General features: G+C 37.7%; 1 protein-coding gene across 1 annotated transcript in view; it reads left to right on the top strand.

The window, feature by feature from the left end:
- The window catches only part of LOC126195828 (tRNA (uracil-5-)-methyltransferase homolog A-like), a 28,766-nt gene extending 9,712 nt beyond the window's left edge, over window positions 1-19,054 (top strand). The window contains exons 3-11 of the mRNA XM_049934503.1: window positions 948-1,118; window positions 1,326-1,472; window positions 7,014-7,206; window positions 7,802-7,929; window positions 8,359-8,609; window positions 16,072-16,303; window positions 17,258-17,450; window positions 17,550-17,885; window positions 18,166-19,054. Of these exons, the coding sequence (XP_049790460.1) occupies window positions 948-1,118; window positions 1,326-1,472; window positions 7,014-7,206; window positions 7,802-7,929; window positions 8,359-8,609; window positions 16,072-16,303; window positions 17,258-17,450; window positions 17,550-17,885; window positions 18,166-18,866 (2,352 nt within the window). The 3' untranslated portion in view covers window positions 18,867-19,054. The remainder of the gene's footprint in view (window positions 1-947; window positions 1,119-1,325; window positions 1,473-7,013; window positions 7,207-7,801; window positions 7,930-8,358; window positions 8,610-16,071; window positions 16,304-17,257; window positions 17,451-17,549; window positions 17,886-18,165) is intronic.
- The last annotated feature ends 1,140 nt before the right edge of the window (window positions 19,055-20,194 follow it).

Raw genomic sequence — 20,194 nt, 5'->3', positions numbered from 1 at the left:
AGAGTCGACACTTCCATTGTTCCAAAACCCATAGCATATCTTGTTTCACCAGATATTGATGTGATGGCCCTTAGAATTAAATTTTTATTGAAAGTCAGTACTTGGAGTAACATGGTAGATAACTATATGGTAAAATACTTTCCTGGTTTTGTACTATAATTGCCAAAATATTTTGATATTTCAAACCATTTATGAAACATTGGAATGTTGAGTGTTTAACTGTGGTGGTGTTGCTGGTGCTTAATGACAAATGAGGGTGCTAAATCAGATAAATTTTCTCAGCTTGGCGACAGACCTCCACCCAAGTGTACAGAAAAATCCAGTATGTCAGCTAAATTTCATACACAGCAAGATATTCTGTAATACACACCAAACAAATTCCTGTTTAACACTGTCTTTCATTTCCAACCTTTCAAATTTCACATAGTACCTTAGTTCCGTGTAAATATCACAATACCTATTACCATTAAAAGGATGATTATGAATTATGAACATGGCATATTAAGCTTTTGAGTAGTACAAAATGAATTTTTTAAACAGAATAGTTCCTGTAAAATCTTAGAAAGGTTGCAGGATATGCATCTGAAAGGTTGCAAACACTGATGGCATTCTACTGAACAAATGAACTTGTTGAGTGCTTTGGCTGAAAATTGGTTATTGTGCATTGGCCACTGTATACTGTGTGGACTCTAGTAGCAGCTGCTGCTGCGAATGGAAAATTTTCCTTTTTATCGTCAGTTTACCTAATGATTGACACATCGCACTGGTGTGAATAGATTAGAAGACAGTATTAGAGGTGCAAGAAAATTCAGCACAATATTTTTAAAATTAATTTTCATTAATGGCTGAAGATATGCCTTTTCATGTTTGTGCATATGGAATGGAAAAGCACTTTAAAAAGTATAACCTTCACTTTGGACTATCTCAATAAATAATTTTTTCTGCAGGAATTCAAGAAGTTAGTAAAAGAAGAGCTTGGGTTAGCTCTGAGTTATGTGAGATGTCCTAAGAGAGGAAATCCATGGCTTCACCTTACATTCAATACACCAGAAGAGCAGCACCGAGCACAGAAGGCTTTGCATAAGTATACATGGAAACGCAAAACTTTAACATGCAGTGTAAGTACTCTTAGGTCTTTAACAGAAGTTTATAACTCTAATTTGTGAATATACTTGCAATGTAGCTAAAAGTGAAGATTTGCTACTAATATGCATGTGGCACAGTGTTTTGTTAAGAAATTTCAGGTAATGAATGAATTAGAACTATACACAAAATTAACTGCATTTTTGTGCCCAAGTTAAAAGATGAAATACTTTGTTTTGCAGATTGTTACAACAGATGCTCAAAAAAGAAAACCTGAAGATAGTACAGGTGATGATAGTGATGCTAAAAAAGCAAAGCTTGATCTGTCTGTTGAAGAACGTGTGTTAATGGCAACCATTCCCTATCACAACATTCCATATGAGGAGCAGGTGAGTTACAAAGTAAACTTATGTTCGGTGAGTGGTGCAACAATTGATTGGTAGTAATAAACAGTGCAAGAGGAGATACCTTCTGCATATATTGTGATGGAAAATTTTGTAATCCTTGCCTATTAGTGTGTTAAGGGCTATTTCTTTGGCTCTTAGTTGTGAGACAGCTGCATATGCATGCATTTAAATAACTTGTCAGTCCTATTGGTCAGCAGTAAAAAATTTCCAACACTTGACATTATTACTTAAATTCCTTCTGACCATCTGTGTCGAGATTTTATCTATGACAAGGAAAGCACTGATACAATAATTTAGGAGTAAAGGGGCCACTCACCGAATTGTAGAGTCGTTGATAGGCAAACAAAATAAAAGAATGAAAATGCTGGCTTTAAGACCAATTCTTTGGACTACTGTAGGCATTCATACACCTAACACATATAGACCCATACAGCTTGTGTGTCTTTGTGTGTGTGTGTGTGTGTGTGTGTGTGTGTGTGTGTGTGTAGGGGGTCTTGCTAAAGGATTTGTCCAAGTTTTCATTTTGCGACCATCCAGTCATCACTTATATTTGGTGAATAGTCCCCTTTACTCCTCAGTTATTCTAATATTGTTTCTGGTGCTGAAATGGGAAGTGGGATCTTCCTCTCTCACTTTCCAAAATTGTCGCCAAGAGGGGACTTGTGATTTGTTACTATAGTTCTATTCAGGAGTGGAGTCAGCTGAACCTACTGATACCAGGTGAGAGTTTTGTCCCATGGCATAATGATGTGGCATTTGACGACTTACATGTGCAAACAGAATTTAATACTGACAATATTGCTTTTGCATATAGGAGTTTTTGAAATGTACGTTGTTGGTAGGGTGGTCTGTAGTATAAAATGAGATCTGACTGGTTGATACTGAGAGTTCGTAAAACCAGTGAGTGTGAATATGAAATTACAGAGGTGATGACCTGCTGGTTTGTGGCATAGCTAGTTTCAAGTTGGGTTAAAGGGCAAGTAGACAAAGTGGTATCAAAATGCTTTTAAATTATCTGTTCAGGAGGTCAGATGAAAGTTTGATTTCTGCATGGGTTTAAACTCCACTTCCTTTCCATGCATGCACATGGAAAGTCGGTTAACTTCCTCATGTTGTAATTTCCCACCTTGTGCTACTGTCAATCCATATCTACTCTGTAAACTGTTTTAAAAGTTTTTCCCATTCCATTGATATAGGGAGCACAAGTAAAGCTTCTGTATGGGCTGTTACTAGCCTGAGCTTCTCTCCTAGATCAGTGGGATTGAATTGCAGGTTGTTACACTGTGTTCTTAGTCTAGAAACTTTCTAAGTAGGCTATCATGGGATGGTTTGCCTGTCTTCATGTGAAATCTCTTTATAACATTTGTCCATATATTTTCTTCTGTTATGTCCATCTTTCTTGCTTTCAACAAAAAGCCCATATGCACAATGCTGAAGTTTCCTCTGTACAAAAATTTCCTCGGCACAATGCATGTATTTTTGTACCCTAACCAGTTATTTCCCTCCTTATAGCATTTGTCACTGGTGTAGATTTTTTTTTTTTTTTTTTTTTTTTTTTGAGAGCTAATGGTAAGCATTTGTACAGTGTGTTAAGGTTGTACCCTATTACACGGTACACCTGAGGTGCACACAGTGTTCATGTTTGGAACTGCACTCTTTTTCACATTGACCAATTAATGCATGTGGCATATTCCTGGTGCGAATCAATCTGCACATGCTCATTAGATGGGATAATGGTTGAAAATGGAAAGGAAATGAGTGGTTTTTTGTAAAGTTGTTCATTTGAACTAAGAATTTGACAAGTGAACTCAAGGCTCCTATTTTTTAAAGTAGTTGTCCTCTTATATAGCTAGCACAGAATTATGTTATTGTTCTGAATTATGGCTCAACAGTTTTTTATATGATGACACTTGTTTGCTCAAGGATATTTTATCTAAATTTGTAACAATAATGGAAATTCTGGGATGGAACAATATGTAAAATAATGGAAAGGCAGGTACTCACCTAAGGTATAAGGATCAGTGTGGAGCATAGAAACATTTAAAAAGCAGCGGTAGCACACACAACCACACAGACCTTAAATGTACGTTTATACAGCGTTTTGTATGTGGTGCTTAGTTTTTTGATAACTTTGCAGATAGTGTGCCAATACATAGATATTTGTGAGATTTTGAAGTTGTGTTTTACAACTTCATTATTAAAGTAATTGTTTGCAGCAATTTATTTAATCTTTACCATTTGTTGTGGTTTTCTGTAGTGAATTGTCAGTAGAATTTGGTTACTTTTATAATTATCAACGGAAGTCTTCCTCTTTAAAGTGTTTTCCTCCATACAGTGTTCCAAATTTGTAGTGCCTTTAAAAACATTGTATATAAGTTTCACTGTATATGTTCGCTATCCCCTGTTCATCCTATTTGATACAGTCCCACACACTTGCACTATTCCAGAAAGGGTTGCGTGTGTGCAGGTGTACACTAGTATTCTACCAATGAAGCAGTCTGGCAACTGCTTTACATAGAATTGTTAAACCTAGCTATTTGAATTGATACTGTAGTCATGTGGTACAGTGTGTTCAAATTGCAGTTGGCAGAGCACTCCCTAGTCCTGAATTGTAAGTCAGATTGCTTCAGCCTGTAGTCATTCATTTTTGGGTTTAGCCAACTTCAGCTTGCTAATAATACTGTTTCAATTAGCCTTGGTTGTTTGCAGTTAATACTGTTTCAATTAGCCATAGTTGTTTGCTGTGTTAGTTTGTTGCACTTCAATGTTAGACAATTTCAGTTCTATGAACAGTGAGTGATTTTTAGTGCCTTGTGTGAGTTCCACTTCTGCTGAAGTGTGGAAGTGCTGTTAATAGTGCCAGTGCTGCAGGGGACAGGTGCTGCTTGCATCCTATCCCTTGCATGGCAGTCAAAATGAGTGAGTTGCCAGTTTTGGCATTATTTTGAAATCTTAACAAGATCTGATAATGTGCACAGTTACACAACTGTATCATCCATGGAAACCTGTGGTTAGTATTGTCTGCTGTGTCATTTAACTTGACCAAGGATCTGATCACTCTTTCCTACCCTCCCCCTTCCCCCCACAGGAATACTCAAACTAGTCACAAATCTCCATTTCTCTGTCCCTGAGCTTTTAGTTGTAAATGCTTCAGCTATTTGTCTATGCCACTGGCACTAATACCTGTTTCACTTATCTTCGTAGTAGTAGATAATTAAATAGGGCAATAATACTAGGTTTTCCATGGTTTGTAAATGGTCATTTGAAAACAGAGCCAAGCATTTCTTCTGTTTTGTTACCCTGAATTTCAGTTCCTGTCCCATCTGTGGCTGGACACTTAACTTTGGTGCCACTTGACCTTATTGCTGATGTGTGTGTGTGTGTGTGTGTGTGTGTGTGTGTGTGTGTGTGTGTGTGTGTGTGTAATTTAATGAACATGTAAATCTTTCTTCATATTTGTTCTTCTGTACTGTGTTAATCATTGTTGTTACAACTACTTCAGTGTCACTGGTGCCAGTTTGTGGGTAATTTGTCATGTGATCTTGTGATTTGGTCCAGTTTAATTCTTTTAATGAGTGGGATGTTCTTGGTAAGATGAGTGGGATGTTCTAAGTAGTTGTCAGAGGAGGCATTTAGTGTAATGCTTTGCAGGATATCTTCTCTCTCCCACCACTAAGAAAACTAAAGTATCACAGTTGAATGGTGGTAAGTATTTTTTTGAATCAAATGGCAGTGGTGGTTGATTGGATCCAGTTATACCTGTATCTGATACTGAGTGTTGCAGTCTCAGATCTAGCTTCAGTTTCCATCTTGGTGGATTTCTTTCCTTCTTTTGATATACACTGTATCCATTTTCCAGTAGCCTAACCTAGCACAAGGTGTTATTCAGTTCTTCCCCTCAGTATTAAAAATTAATTCAGATACTATTACCCAGTTGTGTACAAGAAAAGACCACACTTGGAATTTGTGGAATTATGTTCATGTGGACAAAAATCAGAGGCAGTTGATGGGTAAGAGATTGTGAATGAATGCATTCTAAGATGATAACCTAAAACCTTCAAGGTTATAATTAAAATGATAAACTTTTAGACCTTGGTAAAACTTTACACCTCTAAAAAAGTTACTGCCTCAGTCTTCTACACAATTTAAATGACTCAGATACAACTTCACTTTGTAATGTGGAAGTGGTATTTTTTCTGGCTTTAGGGTAGTCCATATTTGAGATTGCTGTGTCATTTACAGTAACCAAACTGTAAGAAGTAAGAAATATTACTGTATAACTGTCAGTATTTTGAAATGGATTATAATTAAATCAAAATTGTCATTATATGAATGACAAGTCTTACTGAAGATGCTCAAAATTAATTTTCTTAATTTGAATATCTCTCAGTGAGTGGTCATGCATGTGCATGTTGGGGAGGTTTGGTCCCTTGTGTATGGAAACAGCAGCTGGCCTCTAAAAGGTGGTGGTGGTGGTGGTGGTGGTGGTGGTGGTGTGTGTGTGTGTGTGTGTGTGTGTGTGTGTGTGTGTGTGTGTTTTCAATTAAAGTTGATGAGAGGGAGAAGAGGATCTTGCAGAGGTGAAGTAGCCCCAGTGCAGAAAGTGGGTAGAACACTTCTGTCGAACTAGTGACAGATGAGCTTGCCAATTAAAATGTCAACTCCTTCACTTGAAACCTGCATTCACTTAATTATTCATGAAGAAACATACATGGTAAAACTTGAAGTAATTGCTATCACTGTTCATAATGTTTTCTCTAACAAGCTTCAATACACAAACAAGTGCAAAGTGTGTAAAAGAACTGATGCAATGGCACAAGGAGACAAGTCAGTGCAGGCTTAAGAAAAATCTGACATGTAAGGTGACCCTTTTCAAAAAAGATTGACATATGATGCTTTATTCCCGGGCCGGCCGAAGTGGCCGTGCGGTTAAAGGCGCTGCAGTCTGGAACCGCAAGACCGCTACGGTCGCAGGTTCGAATCCTGCCTCTGGCATGGATGTTTGTGATGTCCGTAGGTTAGTTAGGTTTAACTAGTTCTAAGTTCTAGGGGACTAATGACCTCAGCAGTTGAGTCCCATAGTGCTCAGAGCCATTTTAGCTTTATTCCCAGAGGAGGCATTATGTGGAGAAAAGTTCAACAATGAGGTCAAAGAATTTGTAGGAAAGTGGCTCAAACACCGCTTCTTTGCATAAAGTATAGAAAATAGTTGTCTGAGACAAGTGTATTGATATTGTTGGGGATTTGTAAGTATCAAGTCTTCTTTTGTTAAAAATAGTTTTTTCTAAATCAGTTTTTTCATTGCTGAAATACCCTTGTACCTTTTAAATGTAAGGGTTGTCTTTTAGGAGCTGTCACAAATTTCCCTGTTTTTGTTTGTATGGTGCTTGTGCTCAGTCTTAAATATCACCAGTCACATTAAACCAAGTGCTCCTTTATGCTGTGATAGTTCTTAAATTAAACCTTTCTCACTGACACCCCCATTTTAACAACATGAAGAAAAAGGATAATTTGCACTTACAGTTAAAAAAGAAGACTGAAGAGTTGAAGGCAATGGCAACTAGACTTGGGGACCTAATTGTCCGGCGCAACCCAGAGCTGGCAGGCTGGGCTGAACAACAGAGGGAGAAGCATGATGGGCTTGTCTTTCAACTAGATGAAATTCGTCCTTCACCTGTTACAGATGCATACCGAAACAAATGCGAGTTCCGTATTGGTAAGTATAGCTAATTATCAAGTAATGTCTGTGGCTCCCATTCATACTCAAAGCTTTATACATACTTGGAATTCCTTGAGCCAAATACTAAAGCTAAAGGATTCCTTCAATAATTTTACAGTAGTTGAACTTGAAGAGGGAATTATCCGTATGTTGCATTTAAACAAGTTTTAAAAATTCTTGTTTGATCTCATCAGCACACTTTAATCGAAGTATGAACATCATATATTGTGTGCAATTGATGTTTTAACGGTAAATTTTTTGTAGATATTGCAAATATCGAAGTGTGGAAAACTTCAGTTTGATTCAGAAATTGTAAATTTTTTTCCTGTTGGCTCATTTTTAATGGGCTGCTGTGATTATTAAGACAATCGAAATGTGAAATATCTTTCTTTGTGTCATTACAGTATGTGTATCATGAGATTTGGTCCACCTAATGTGGACTTTATGTATTTACCAATGTGAAATGAACATTTTGTTGTAAGTAAGTTGTCCAGGACCGGCTCCTTTTTGTTTACAAAAATTGAGCCCGGTCTTGTGCCAGTGCTCGGCTAATGGACATGCTACGTGCTTGCTTGCACCTGTCACGGTCTAGGGCTAAACCCCGACACGCAAGAGCGCACGGTGGGGTGCCGTCTGGAGAACTACAAGGACGGCTCTATGGGGGTTGGACCAGCAGATTCGCTAAAACATTTGCCTGACCAAATGAGAGAGGCTGTTAAGGTAGGAGTCTTAAGCATCACCGAGCAGCCAGGCTGTGGGGGTGTATTCTCGAAACAGCCCGCTCCTGGTCTCGTGATGATCAATACATAAATATCGCCTTTTGTAAAAGTACTTAGCTGCTGTGTAAATCCACATGTTGGAGTTGCAGCATGTGTATATTTTGCAAACATAGGGACAATTAATTGTTTTGCATGCAACCAGATCACTTTGAATGGTTGTTTAATATAAGATGCTCATTTTGATACAGAGCTGTTTTCAACGTGACTTCTGAACGGTACTATAGTTCTATTTAAGTAGTAAAATGTAATAGTAATGGTAGAATTTAAATTAAAAAGTAGTTGCTGCTACATTAAATTTCATTAAAATTTTGTGCATATTATATGGATAATGAAACCTAATCGGATTTTTTCACCCCTCCCACAATACCAGCTGTTCCAAGATTATATTCGCAAATCAGATAAAGAACCATTTAGTATTGAACAACGACAAGGTTATTGGAGACACCTTGTTGTAAGAGTGACAAGCAGTGGTGAGATGATGATTGTTGTTGTGGCTCATCCCCAACAACTTAGTGAAGAGGAGCTAACAAAGATGAAGGATGACATCCGTGACTACTTTGTCAACGGAGAGGGACGAGCTTGCAATGTTACTTCATTGTATTTTCAAAAGTTCACTGAGAAGTAAGTTCATATTAACCATCTTTCTGATAAAATATTAATATTATTGTGTGGCACATGTCACTGCAATGTAAGTTGTTTGAAGTACAGTTAATGTAGCTGCTTCAGTTACTATTTTATTAGGTTTGTAATTTCCTGTTGTATCAAAGCTTGCGTGTATATACAGTCCATTGTAAATTTAGTACAGGTGCCAAAATTAAGCTGTGTGATCACTGGTGTGTTGAGTACAGATTTGATATATTATTCAGGAATGTTGGCTTTCACATTCTTTGTTTATACTGATTTTACTTTTCTTGATTTTTGTTGCCAAGTTTGTCTTCACACAAGGATATGATGCATTGTTCAGTTCAGTTAGGGAAATGAAATTAGCATTTTCTAAAGTAACTTGTTCATGTTTCCTAGTCCTTTAAAGTCAAAAATCTAATAAGCCCCATCCGTAAGTTTTAAATTACTACTTGTATGTGTGATAATCTTCTGCCTTTGTTACATCTTGTGTGCCAAGACAGGCCAGCAAGTGAAGTTTATCTTAATTTCTGCGATGAATAATTTTTTGCATCATGTTTATTGATCTGCACCTAATAAAGGTAATCGGTTTTAAATTTCTAGTCCAAATTTCTTGAATTGGGCAGATAACAAAACCATCACAAAATTCACCTACTACGCCACTATTACATCTTATTATCTGAAGATGTATGTGTGTGCTTGTGTAATACTTCTTGGAGGGGTGAAAGAGGTGAATAGGGAAGCATTTTTCATGTGATAACTTTTAGTATTTTAAGTTAATAAATATAATTGGATAGATAATAAATCTACTTGTCAAATGGTGGCAAGAAAACACACATAATGTATTGATGTTTGCAAGCTTTTGGGGCCTGGCAGAAGGGTTGAAGAGAAGGAAGAGGGTAAAGTAAAAGGACTGGTGAGATTTATTGAAAGGGGGATTTGTGGAAAAATCATCCCAAACCATGTCAGGGAGACTTACTGGACAGGATGAGAAGGAAAGAACTTTGCTTCTCATCCCATCCCATCCTATAAGTTCTCCCCTGTTCTGGGTGGTGATTCCGAATTCTACCTGTTCCTCCTAAGCCTTACCAATCCTTTTACTTCATGCTCTTGCTTCCCCTTCAAACCTTCTGCCAGGAGGACCCACTGGCTCCAAAAGCTTGCAGGCTTTAATACTTTTTAGACATGTTTTTAGCTGCTGTTTGGTGAGTACATTTATATGTCCAATTAAATTTTCACAAATTAATTCTGATGATTTGTCGCCACTGTTACAGCAATTTTGTACCAACATTGAATGAGATTAGGTAAAGTAGTGTTGTTGTTGTTGTCTTCAGTCCTGAGACTGGTTTGATGCAGCTCTCCATGCTACTCTATCCTGTGCAAGCTTCATCTCCCAGTACTTACTGCAACCTACATCCTTCTGAATCTGCTTAGTGTATTCATCTCTTGGTCTCCCTCTACGATTTTTATCCTCCACGCTGCCCTCCAATGCTAAATTTGTGATTCCTTGATGCCTCAAAACATGTCCTACCAACAGATCCCTTCTTTTAGTCAAGTTGTGCCACAAACTTCTCTTCTCCCCAATCCTATTCAATACCTCCTCATTAGTTACGTGATCTACCCACCTTATCTTCAGCATTCTTCTGTAGCACCACATTTCAAAAGCTTCTATTCTCTTCTTGTCCAAACTAGTTATCGTCCATGTTTCACTTCCATACATGGCTACACTCCATACAAATACTTTCAGAAAAGACTTCCTGACACTTAAATCTATACTCGATGTTAACAAATTTCTCTTCTTCAGAAACTATTTCCTTGCCATTGCCAGTCTACATTTTATATCCTCTCTACTTCGACCATCATCAGTTCTTTTACTCCCTAAATAGCAAAACTCCTTTACTACTTTAAGTGTCTCATTTCCTAATCTAATTCCCTCAGCATCACCCGATTTAATATGACTACATTCCATTATCCTCGTTTTGCTTTTGTTGATGTTCATCTTATATCCTCCTTTCAAGACACCGTCCATTCCGTTCAACAGCTCTTCCAAGTCCTTTGCTGTCTCCGACAGAATTACAATGTCATCGGCGAACCTCAAAGTTTTTACCTCTTCTCCATGAATTTTAATACCTACTCCGAATTTTTCTTTTGTTTCTTTACTGCTTGCTCAATATACAGATTGTATAACATCGGGGAGAGGCTACAACCCTGTCTCACTCCTTTCCCAACCACTGCTTCCCTTTCATGCCCCTCGACTCTTATTATAACTGCCATCTGGTTTCTGTACAAATTGTAGATAGCCTTTCGCTCCCTGTATTTTACCCCTGCCACCTTCAGAATTTGAAAGAGAGTATTCCAGTTAACATTGTCAAAAGCTTTATCTAAGTCTAAAAATGCTAGAAACATAGGTTTGCCTTTTCTTGATCTTTTTTCTAAGATAAGTCGTAAGGTTAGTATTGCCTCACGTGTTCCAACATTTCTGAGGAATCCAAACTGATCTTCCCCGAGGTCCACTTCTACCAGTTTTTTCATTCGTCTGTAAAGAATTTGCGTTAGTATTTTGCAGCTGTGACTTATTAAACTGATAGTTCGGTAATTTTCACATCTGTCAGCACCTGCTTTCTTTGGGATTGGAATTATTATATTCTTCTGTATGTCTCATACATCTTGCTCACCAGATGGTAGAGTTTTGTCACGACTGGCTCTCCCAAGGCCATCAGCAGTTCTAATGGAATGTTGTCTACTCCCGTGGCCTTGTTTCGACTCAGCTCTTTCAGTGCTCTGTCAAACTCTTCACGCAGTATCGTATCTCCCATTTCGTCTTCATCTACATCCTCTTCCATTTCCATAATATTGTCCTCAAGTACATCGCCCTTGTATAAACCCTCTATATACTCCTTCCACCTTTCTGCCTTCCCTTCTTTGCTTAGAACTGGGTTGCCACTTGAGCTCTTGATATTCATACAAGTGGTTCTCTTTTCTCCAAAGGTCTCTTTAATTTTCCTGTAGGCAGTATCTATCTTGCCCCTAGTGAGATAAACCTCTACATCCTTACATTTGTCCTCTAGCCATTTTGCACTTCCTGTCGCTCTCATTTTTGAGAAGTTTGTATTCCTTTTTGCCGGTTTCATTTACTGCATTTTTATATTTTTTCCTTTCATCAATTAAATTCAATATTTCTTCTGTTACCCAAAGATTTGTACCAGCCCCCATCTTTTTACCTACTTGATCCTCTGCTGCCTTCACTACTTCATCCCTCAGAGCTACCCATTCTTCTTCTACTGTATTTCTTTCCCCCATTCCTGTCAATTGTTCCCTTATGCTCTCCCTGAAACTCTCTACAACCTCTGGTTTAGTCAGTTTATCCAGGTCCCATCTCCTTAAATTCCCACCTTTTTGCAGTTTCTTCAGTTTCAATCTGCAGTTCATAACCAATAGATTGTGGTCAGAATCCACATCTGCCCCTGGAAAAGTCTTAAAATTTAAAACCTGGTTCCTAAATCTCTGTCTTACCATTATATAATCTATCTGATACCTTTTAGTATCTCCAGGATTCTTCCAGGTATACAACCTTCTTTTATGATTCTTGAACCAAGTGTTAGTTATGATTAAGTTATGCTCTGTGCAAAATTCTACAAGGCGGCTTCCTCTTTCATTTCTTCCCCCCAATCCATATTCACCTACTATGTTTCCTTCTCTCCCTTTTCCTACTGACGAATTCCAGTCACCAATGACTATTAAATTTTTGTCTCCCTTCACTACCTGAAAAATTTCTTTTATCTCGTCATACATTTCATCTATTTCTTCATAATCTGCAGAGCTAGTTGGCATATAAACTTGTACTACTGTAGTGGGTGTGGGCTTCGTGTCTATTTTGGCCACAATAATGCGTTCACTATGCTGTTTGTAGTAGCTAACCCGGACTCCTATTTTTTTATTCATTATTAAACCTACTCCTGCATTACCCTTGTTTGATTTTGTATTTATAACCCTGTATTCATCTGTCCAAAAGTCTTGTTCCTCCTGCCACTGAACTTCACTAATTCCCACTATATCTAACTCTAACCTATCCATTTCCCTTTTTAAATTTTCTAACCTACCTGCCCGATTAAGGGATCTGACATTCCACGCTCCGACCCGTAGAACGCCAGTTTTCTTTCTCCTGATAACGACATCCTGTTGAGTAGTCCCCGCCCGGAGATCCGAATGGGGGAATATTTTACCCAAGAGGACGCCATCATCATTTAATCATACAGTAAAGCTGCATGTCCTCGGGGAAAAATACGGCCGTAGTTTCCCATTGCTTTCAGCTGTTAGCAGTACCAGCACAGCAAGGCCGTTTTGGTTAATGTTACAAGGCCAGATCAGTCAATCATCCAGACTGTTGCCCCTGCAAGTACCGAAAAGGCTGCTGCCCCTCTTCAGGAACCACATGTTTGTCTGGCCTCTCAACAGATACCCCTCCGTTGTGGTTGCACCTACGGTACGGCCATCTGTATCGCTGAGGCACGCAAGCCTCCCCACCAACGGCTAGGTCCATGGTTCATACGTAGTATTAGGAAAAGCATTTATGCTCATTCTACTTTCAGTACCTTTCAAACTGTGGCAAGCTGCTGTCACTTGTAGTATGTGCTAATCACAATGAAAAGATCACATGATTACTTTAGAGAGGCTTGGTGTATATTGCTGGAACCTTTCTGGAGATAAATGTAACTTGATTACTGGAAATTTAATTTCCAAATCTTAGGGCAAATCATCATAATTAAAAGATATGGCAGTTTAAGTACTTCCAGAAGCACATTGTTGAGCTGATTCCATCCTCTGCCCCCTTTGTGAAATCTTTCTTACCCTGCACTCTTGAACATGGTTGTTGCAACTTTCTTCACTTGGCTATTCCCTAACTATTTGTGGCTAAGTGCACCATGATTGAAACATTTTCCTCACTGCAGGTCTATATTACCAGGTCAAATTTTCGTTATTTATAAGATGACCCCCAGGTATCTTCTAAATTTTCCATCTGCAAATATCTCCCAGCAAAGTGCTTCGTCTGTATTTCAGTATCACTTCATCTTTCATTAACTACACTTAGAATGGCCTTTAGTTACAAAGCATAGTGTAGTTTGGAAGAAGTGCCTGGCTGTTTTTCCTGTTAAACATATAAATGTCAATGTCCCTACCTATGTTCAAATTTTGAAGTGAAAGTTATAAGACTTAAATTCACATTAAATTTATTCACCATTGTTCATCAGCCCAATGAAATGTACGTTAATGTGAAGTCATCTTTGTAGATTTACACATCCAAACATTAATTTACTACAGCAAAGAAAGTGGGCACTGATTCGTGATCTAACTCTTGGACACTGACTTACAGTATATGTTAGTGGAATTGTTTTGATAAATCATTTTCTGGTTGGTTAGTAACATCCCTGAAATGTTAGTAAACATATTTTTTGGCCAGGAGAAGTCTGCAGTGCTTGTGGTGCAAAAGATAAGATTTTTGTTATTGATTTCCACGTCCCTGTTAAAATACTTACTTGCTTTTTGTGCTGGGTTTGGACTGTTCATATGTGTTTCTAAACTTTCTGCCCATTAATGCATTGGACATACATGCAAAATACAGCAGTTATTTCTGCAATCAGTATGAACAGATTTTTAAAAACCTTAAATGATTTTTTGCTTTTTTTTAGCTGAATAAATGAGCAGCTTCTCCCACAGTGCCTAAAATAAGATCCCATAGACTCAACAGATTGAACAGGGGAAGCATTTATCAGTGAGGTTTAGAATGGGGAATCACATAGATGGCAAAAACATTTTTTACATGCTGGACTGTAAAGAATATAAAGCATTAGTGGTCTCTTTCAATAGCATTGCTCAGTGTGTGCAATCCCTCATGTGTTTATTTACATTTGGGTTGAACTAAGGGTGAATGGAGTACAACCACTGATTACAAGGGCATATAAATGGTCTGTAGCACGTATCATGTGTTTTGTTTGTGAGTTGTATTGCAAGCTTACCAGTTCTTAATATACAGTAAGCTGTGCTTTGGATAAATTTCCATTTTAAGAATGTCACTCAGATCTGTGCAACATGATTGCTATATGAATTTAATGATAATGTACCTTGTTTATGTCTAATTGAGCACACCATTTAAATTACCTATTAATGCCTACCATGCATGTGGTGTTAGGGGACTGCCTTTCCTATGGAAACTATATCTCAGTAACAGAAAGCAAACTGTAAGCTACAACGGTTAAAAGTCAAGTTACTGAATGTCACTAGAGGTGTTCCCCAAGGATCAGTGCCTGGACCATTGTTTATAATATTTATAAATGACCTGCCCAGCAGTATGCCATGCAAATCTGTGCTCTACGCAGATGATACAACTTTCATTGATTCAGAGGAGGACATTAAGTGGAGGAGCAAAGTAAGATTTTCTCAGATTATCCAGTATGTGCTTCGAAGCAAATGATTTAGCTATTAACTATGAAAAGACTGTAAATATATCCTTCAGCTTATCCAATGCTGATATTGAGTACACTTCTACCAAACTTCTGGGCATATACTTAGATACGAAATTAACCTGGAAGAGTCACATAGACAACATCTCGAAAGCTTTCGTGAGTTATCTATCTACTAAAAAAATTACTCACCTGTGTTTCTGAAAGCCTGATGCATAATTCCTATTATGCATTCTTTCATTGCCATATTGGCTGTGGTATTCTTCTATTGGGTAATTCTCCTTGGTCCAGGAAAATTTTTATTTGGCAGAAGAAAGCCATCAGGAGCATCTCGGGATTACCAAAAATAACATATCATGTAGGTCATACTTCAAAGAATTACAGATAATGACAGTCCCTTCTCTTTTTGTATACAGCTGCCTTTTGTACATAATAGAAAACTTTAACAGTTACAAACTCTTCAAAAATAGACCTGACCTTATGAAACAATTTGCAACTCAACTCTGTTTGTACCTCATCCTAAGCTTGTCGTCTCTGTAGTTCCACATTTAACTGTTAAGCATGTGGAGAAATCCTTATGTATGAAATGTATTCTTTATTATGCACATTCTTTAAAATGCACACTTAAGTTATGTGGGATATCTTTGTATCAAATGTATTCCTTTATTATGTATGTACTTTTTAAATGTGTGTGATACCTCTCAATAGTTATATTTCTTAATATGTAAATTGTACATTATTTATGACATCAATTGAGTGTAAATGCTTAAAGATGGGCAAATAAATAAAAAATAAATATATGCCATTAAGTTGGTTGGATAGGATGTTTGAAGCTATGTATTTAACATCAGAAGAAAATTGTCTGCAAGTGAGATACATAGGCAGCTTGGAATGCAGACTGCTATTGCTTACATGACAGTAAAATGTATAAGATATTTGAGTAAGATAAAAATGTTCCTGAAATCTTTAACTGAACAACAGTAAACCAAGTATCTCCTCTTTAGGTTAATTGGAGTGCCACTACCAGATATGGACCACCTTTATGGCAAGACACACCTGGAGGAAGTAATGCTTGATCTAACATTTCGTTTATCACCCTCCTCGTACTTCCAAGTCAATACAAAGGGTGGAGAGGTGTTATATTCTGCTATCATAGAACTTGTCGAACCCACTGAAGAGACAACTGTTTTGGACCTTTGTTGTGGAACTGGTGGCATTGGTTTGTGCATTGCAAAGGTACGTACTGTAAATTACTATTGTAATGTTGCTAAGATTCTGAGTTTTATACAGAATATTGTATAGCTGAAGAAAATTCTAATTTTGTATTGACTCTGTTGTTTTACCTAGGGAGAAAGTAATAGCTGTTTGTAGAGAAAGGAACTGTCAGAAATGTTAAGCATCCATTGAATTTCCTTTGGTGATTAAATTAAGTGCTAAATAAGATGTCTTGTTATTAGTTCTGAATAAAATGTTGACTGTATCTAAAATAAAAGTTTTGAGGCTAAAGTTATTTTTCTTGTGGAATTTAGATTGCAGCTGCCACTTGCTTTACATTTGCTATATACTTAATTTATTCCACATCAAGCTCATAACTTAATTAATCTGTATGTTGACTTTAAATAAGGATATTTTGCTTCTCGTCTGCAAACTAAAGCACATTGTGTATTCTGTCAATTTACAGCACAATTTCTTGAGCACTTGTGAAGAAAAAATATTGATAGTCCCTCTCTTGGCTCTTTGCCTTACACTCCCAAGTGCTGATACCCATGTGCTTTTGTATGTTTATTTGAAAAATTGCAACTGTATTTTGCAGACGTGGCATGTAGTGTGTGCACTTCCTCAAATGAAGGTTATCAATTTCAGAAATAAAGTAATTTATGTAGGGGCAGAATTCAATAATTGTCGGAATAAATGCTATTGGCAAAATATATTGGTGGAAGTGGTGTTTATAGTGTACCAAATGTGCAGGTAATAAAGAGAAACATAACTGGTTGCCAGAGCTTAATATACTGAGTGTGAAGAGAAATTTCTTTGAAACAAATTGCTCATATGAAAATTCATACCTTTGGAATTCAAGCTGCTGAATGGGTGTGGTTTTGAATGTATTACAGGTTTGGATATTATTAATTTACTTTTGAATTTTGTTACATGGATCTAAAAATCTGTACACTTCTTTATTTTTGTTTTCAGAAATGTGGACAGGTGTTTGGCATAGAATACCTTGAGCAGAATATTGAGGATGCCAAAAAGAATGCAGAAATCAATGAAATTACAAATTGTGAATTTATTGCTGGTCGTGCTGAAGATGCATTACCTACTCTGGAACCCAAAATAACTGGAAAGCATGTTGTACCAATTTTGGATCCTCCAAGAACTGGATTGAGTTAGTACAATAATATTTAGAAGGGTTTCAGTGTTCGTTGTTAGTTTCTTGTCTATATTTGTGAAGCATATTATAAATAATGCATCTTTTGGGTTTCAGATCAAAAAGTGATGCAGCAACTAAGGAAGATGGAAAATGTGCAGAAACTTATTTATGTGTGTTCCAATCATAAGGCTCCAATACGCAACTTCCTTGACCTCTGTTGTCCAGCGGGGAAGAATGGTATGACAGGACATCCATTTGTGCCAACTCGCACTATTCCAGTGGACGTAGTTCCACATACTATGCATGCTCAGATGGCAATGTTGTTGGAACGAGTTGATCCTGCCACTCTACCAAAGGCAAAACATCCTATTCCAAGAGGAGTGCGTAAACCTTTGCGTGGTCGCACAGGACGTGGTGGTCTGAAAGTTGGCATGATGGGACGAGGAAGAGGTGAGATTTTCCACTTTCCCTGTTTGTACACATCTATACTTGCACGTTTTGCGAAATGTGATGTGCACCTTTTCCAAGGCAAGACTTGTTTTTAAATAGCTAGTTTTGTACGTAAGGTGCAGAGAGCAAGTGAAGATAAGCAGAGCTTCATGTGGTTGAAATTTATGTGAAGCTTTGAGTTCTTCTACAGTTTTTCATTCAAATCTTAATTGGACATTTTCTAAGACATTAACTTAAGGTACTGTCCTTAATTTTTTTAAAAAAAATTCCTTTTATTCAGGTGGACGAATGCGTGGAGGCATGCCTGGCATGATGCCAATTGGTGGCCCTTCAATGCGTGGTATGAGGGGAGGAATGAGAGGTGGTATGCGGTCTGTTCCTGTTGCCAGAGGCATGGCACCAAGACCTTATCCATCAGCCCCTGGATTATTGGATCATCCTCGTGACTTTGGGCGCCCTCTCCGTGCTCGTGACATGTATGACGACGGGTATGGCCCAACACCATTGCTGGAACGTGATTATCTGCCCCCACCGCTAACACAAAGTGCGTACCATGGTGGCAGAAGAGGTCCTGACCATCGTCGTGGGCTTGATTTTTCTTCAGATGAGTTGACCTTGAGTCGATATTCAGATTTCCGCCGTGATGTTGAGGATGCAATTGACTCCTCCTTCTCTCCTCGCATGGGCGGGCGTAATGTCCGTCCACTGTTGGCAGGAGGCCCTGCTGCAGTAACAGCAGCAACCATGTTAGAAAGAGAAGAAATGGCTTACAGAGCTGGTCTTACTCGTGGTCTTGTTGGGGCAGCTGCATTTACTCCACAGCCATTGTATCCTCAGTACCATAGTGCACAATCAACTAGCAGTGGAATTCCTTTCAAAGGTAGTAGAAGTGGTGGCAAGAGAGGTGGTCGTGACACAAGAGGTCGCCGTGGTAGTAGAGGTGCTGGTGGAAGAGGGGGAGGCAGAGGTGGTAGAAGATGAATACAGTTAGATGTATCTTCTGGTAACGAGCACTTAGCTGTGCAATATTTGAGTGTTTAAAGCCGATGAATTTGTTTTGTATGATATTTGTAATGTTTTCTTTTAATGTCATTGATTTGTGTAAGTTCTTTTTGTCCCTGTGGCCCAAGATGTATCACAAATTTTTAATAAATGAATGTGAAAAGTTAGCATTTGCCATTTATTCCGCCAAAGACACATTTATTTGAATGTGACTTGCTATATTAGTAGTACTAGAAATGTTAACTTATTGTCCATGGGGTGCAACTTTCTCTAAAATTTTCTTTGTGTGTGGTATTCACTTTGGATAAATAATTTGAATCAAAATTGGTGGGTGCTTGAGCAATAAATTGTATGCCTGCTTAAATCAGGATCAGAGTTGGTATTGTGAAATAGTATGTGTTCTGTTCCTAATGGAGATTTTGCAGTCTTCTACAATCTTATTTGTTCCTGTGATTGCTTGGATACTTGCAGAGCTCATCTAATTTGGTGAACGTTCAATGTTGGAAAACTAAAATTATAGAAAGTGTGCAGTTTTAGTTACTATTATGCACCATACTCAAGGGCTGTTGATGTTTATTAAATGAGCAAATTTGAATGATGGGTGGTTTAATTTACTGGAAGTTAATTTAGAAGATACCAATACAAAGATTTTATAAACTGATGGTAATCATCAACATCCAACAGTGAGAAGTAGACAGTAGATAAGATGTGAAGAAATTAGTTTTGATGGTGAGATTTTTATTTGTGGTAGGCTATACACTACAAACTAGAATTCAAAGTTTTAATATGGGAGGGAATGGATGTCATTAAACCTACATGAGCTTTGACAGATATCCAAACATTGCTTCAAGAAAAGTGAATTAGTAGCCAGGGCATGTAGTCCAAGATTTCTCAGTAAAAGAAAAGTGCAGTAACAGTTAATACTCTTAGCAGTAGGTACATTTGAGAAACACATTGCTCGAGAGTGAACCAGCACACCAAAATACGTAGGTAAAAGGTTGCAAGATAGTACATTTATTATTTATTTGTCCTGTAGATGAAATCAGTACAATGGCTTGTACAACTGATACAGGGTCTAATACTCTTGCTGAAAGTGCAATTTTCAGAATTCCTTGTGAAGTTTCAGATGTAGTAATTTTTTTATATTCAAAAGTATGGTAGGCTGGAAAAATAAATGCTAAGAACAAAAGCATATCACTAGAGAAGACAGCTACTTCCATACATTTGATTGTCCAGTACTAGATTATATGAAAGTAGAATGTTCGTGGTCAGTGCAATGCCACCTTGGGTATATATCGGTGAAGACA

The sequence above is a fragment of the Schistocerca nitens genome, chromosome 1, assembly GCF_023898315.1.
Source record: "Schistocerca nitens isolate TAMUIC-IGC-003100 chromosome 1, iqSchNite1.1, whole genome shotgun sequence".
Taxonomy (NCBI): Eukaryota; Metazoa; Arthropoda; class Insecta; order Orthoptera; family Acrididae; genus Schistocerca; species Schistocerca nitens.
This window is presented reverse-complemented; position numbering and strand designations above follow the sequence as displayed.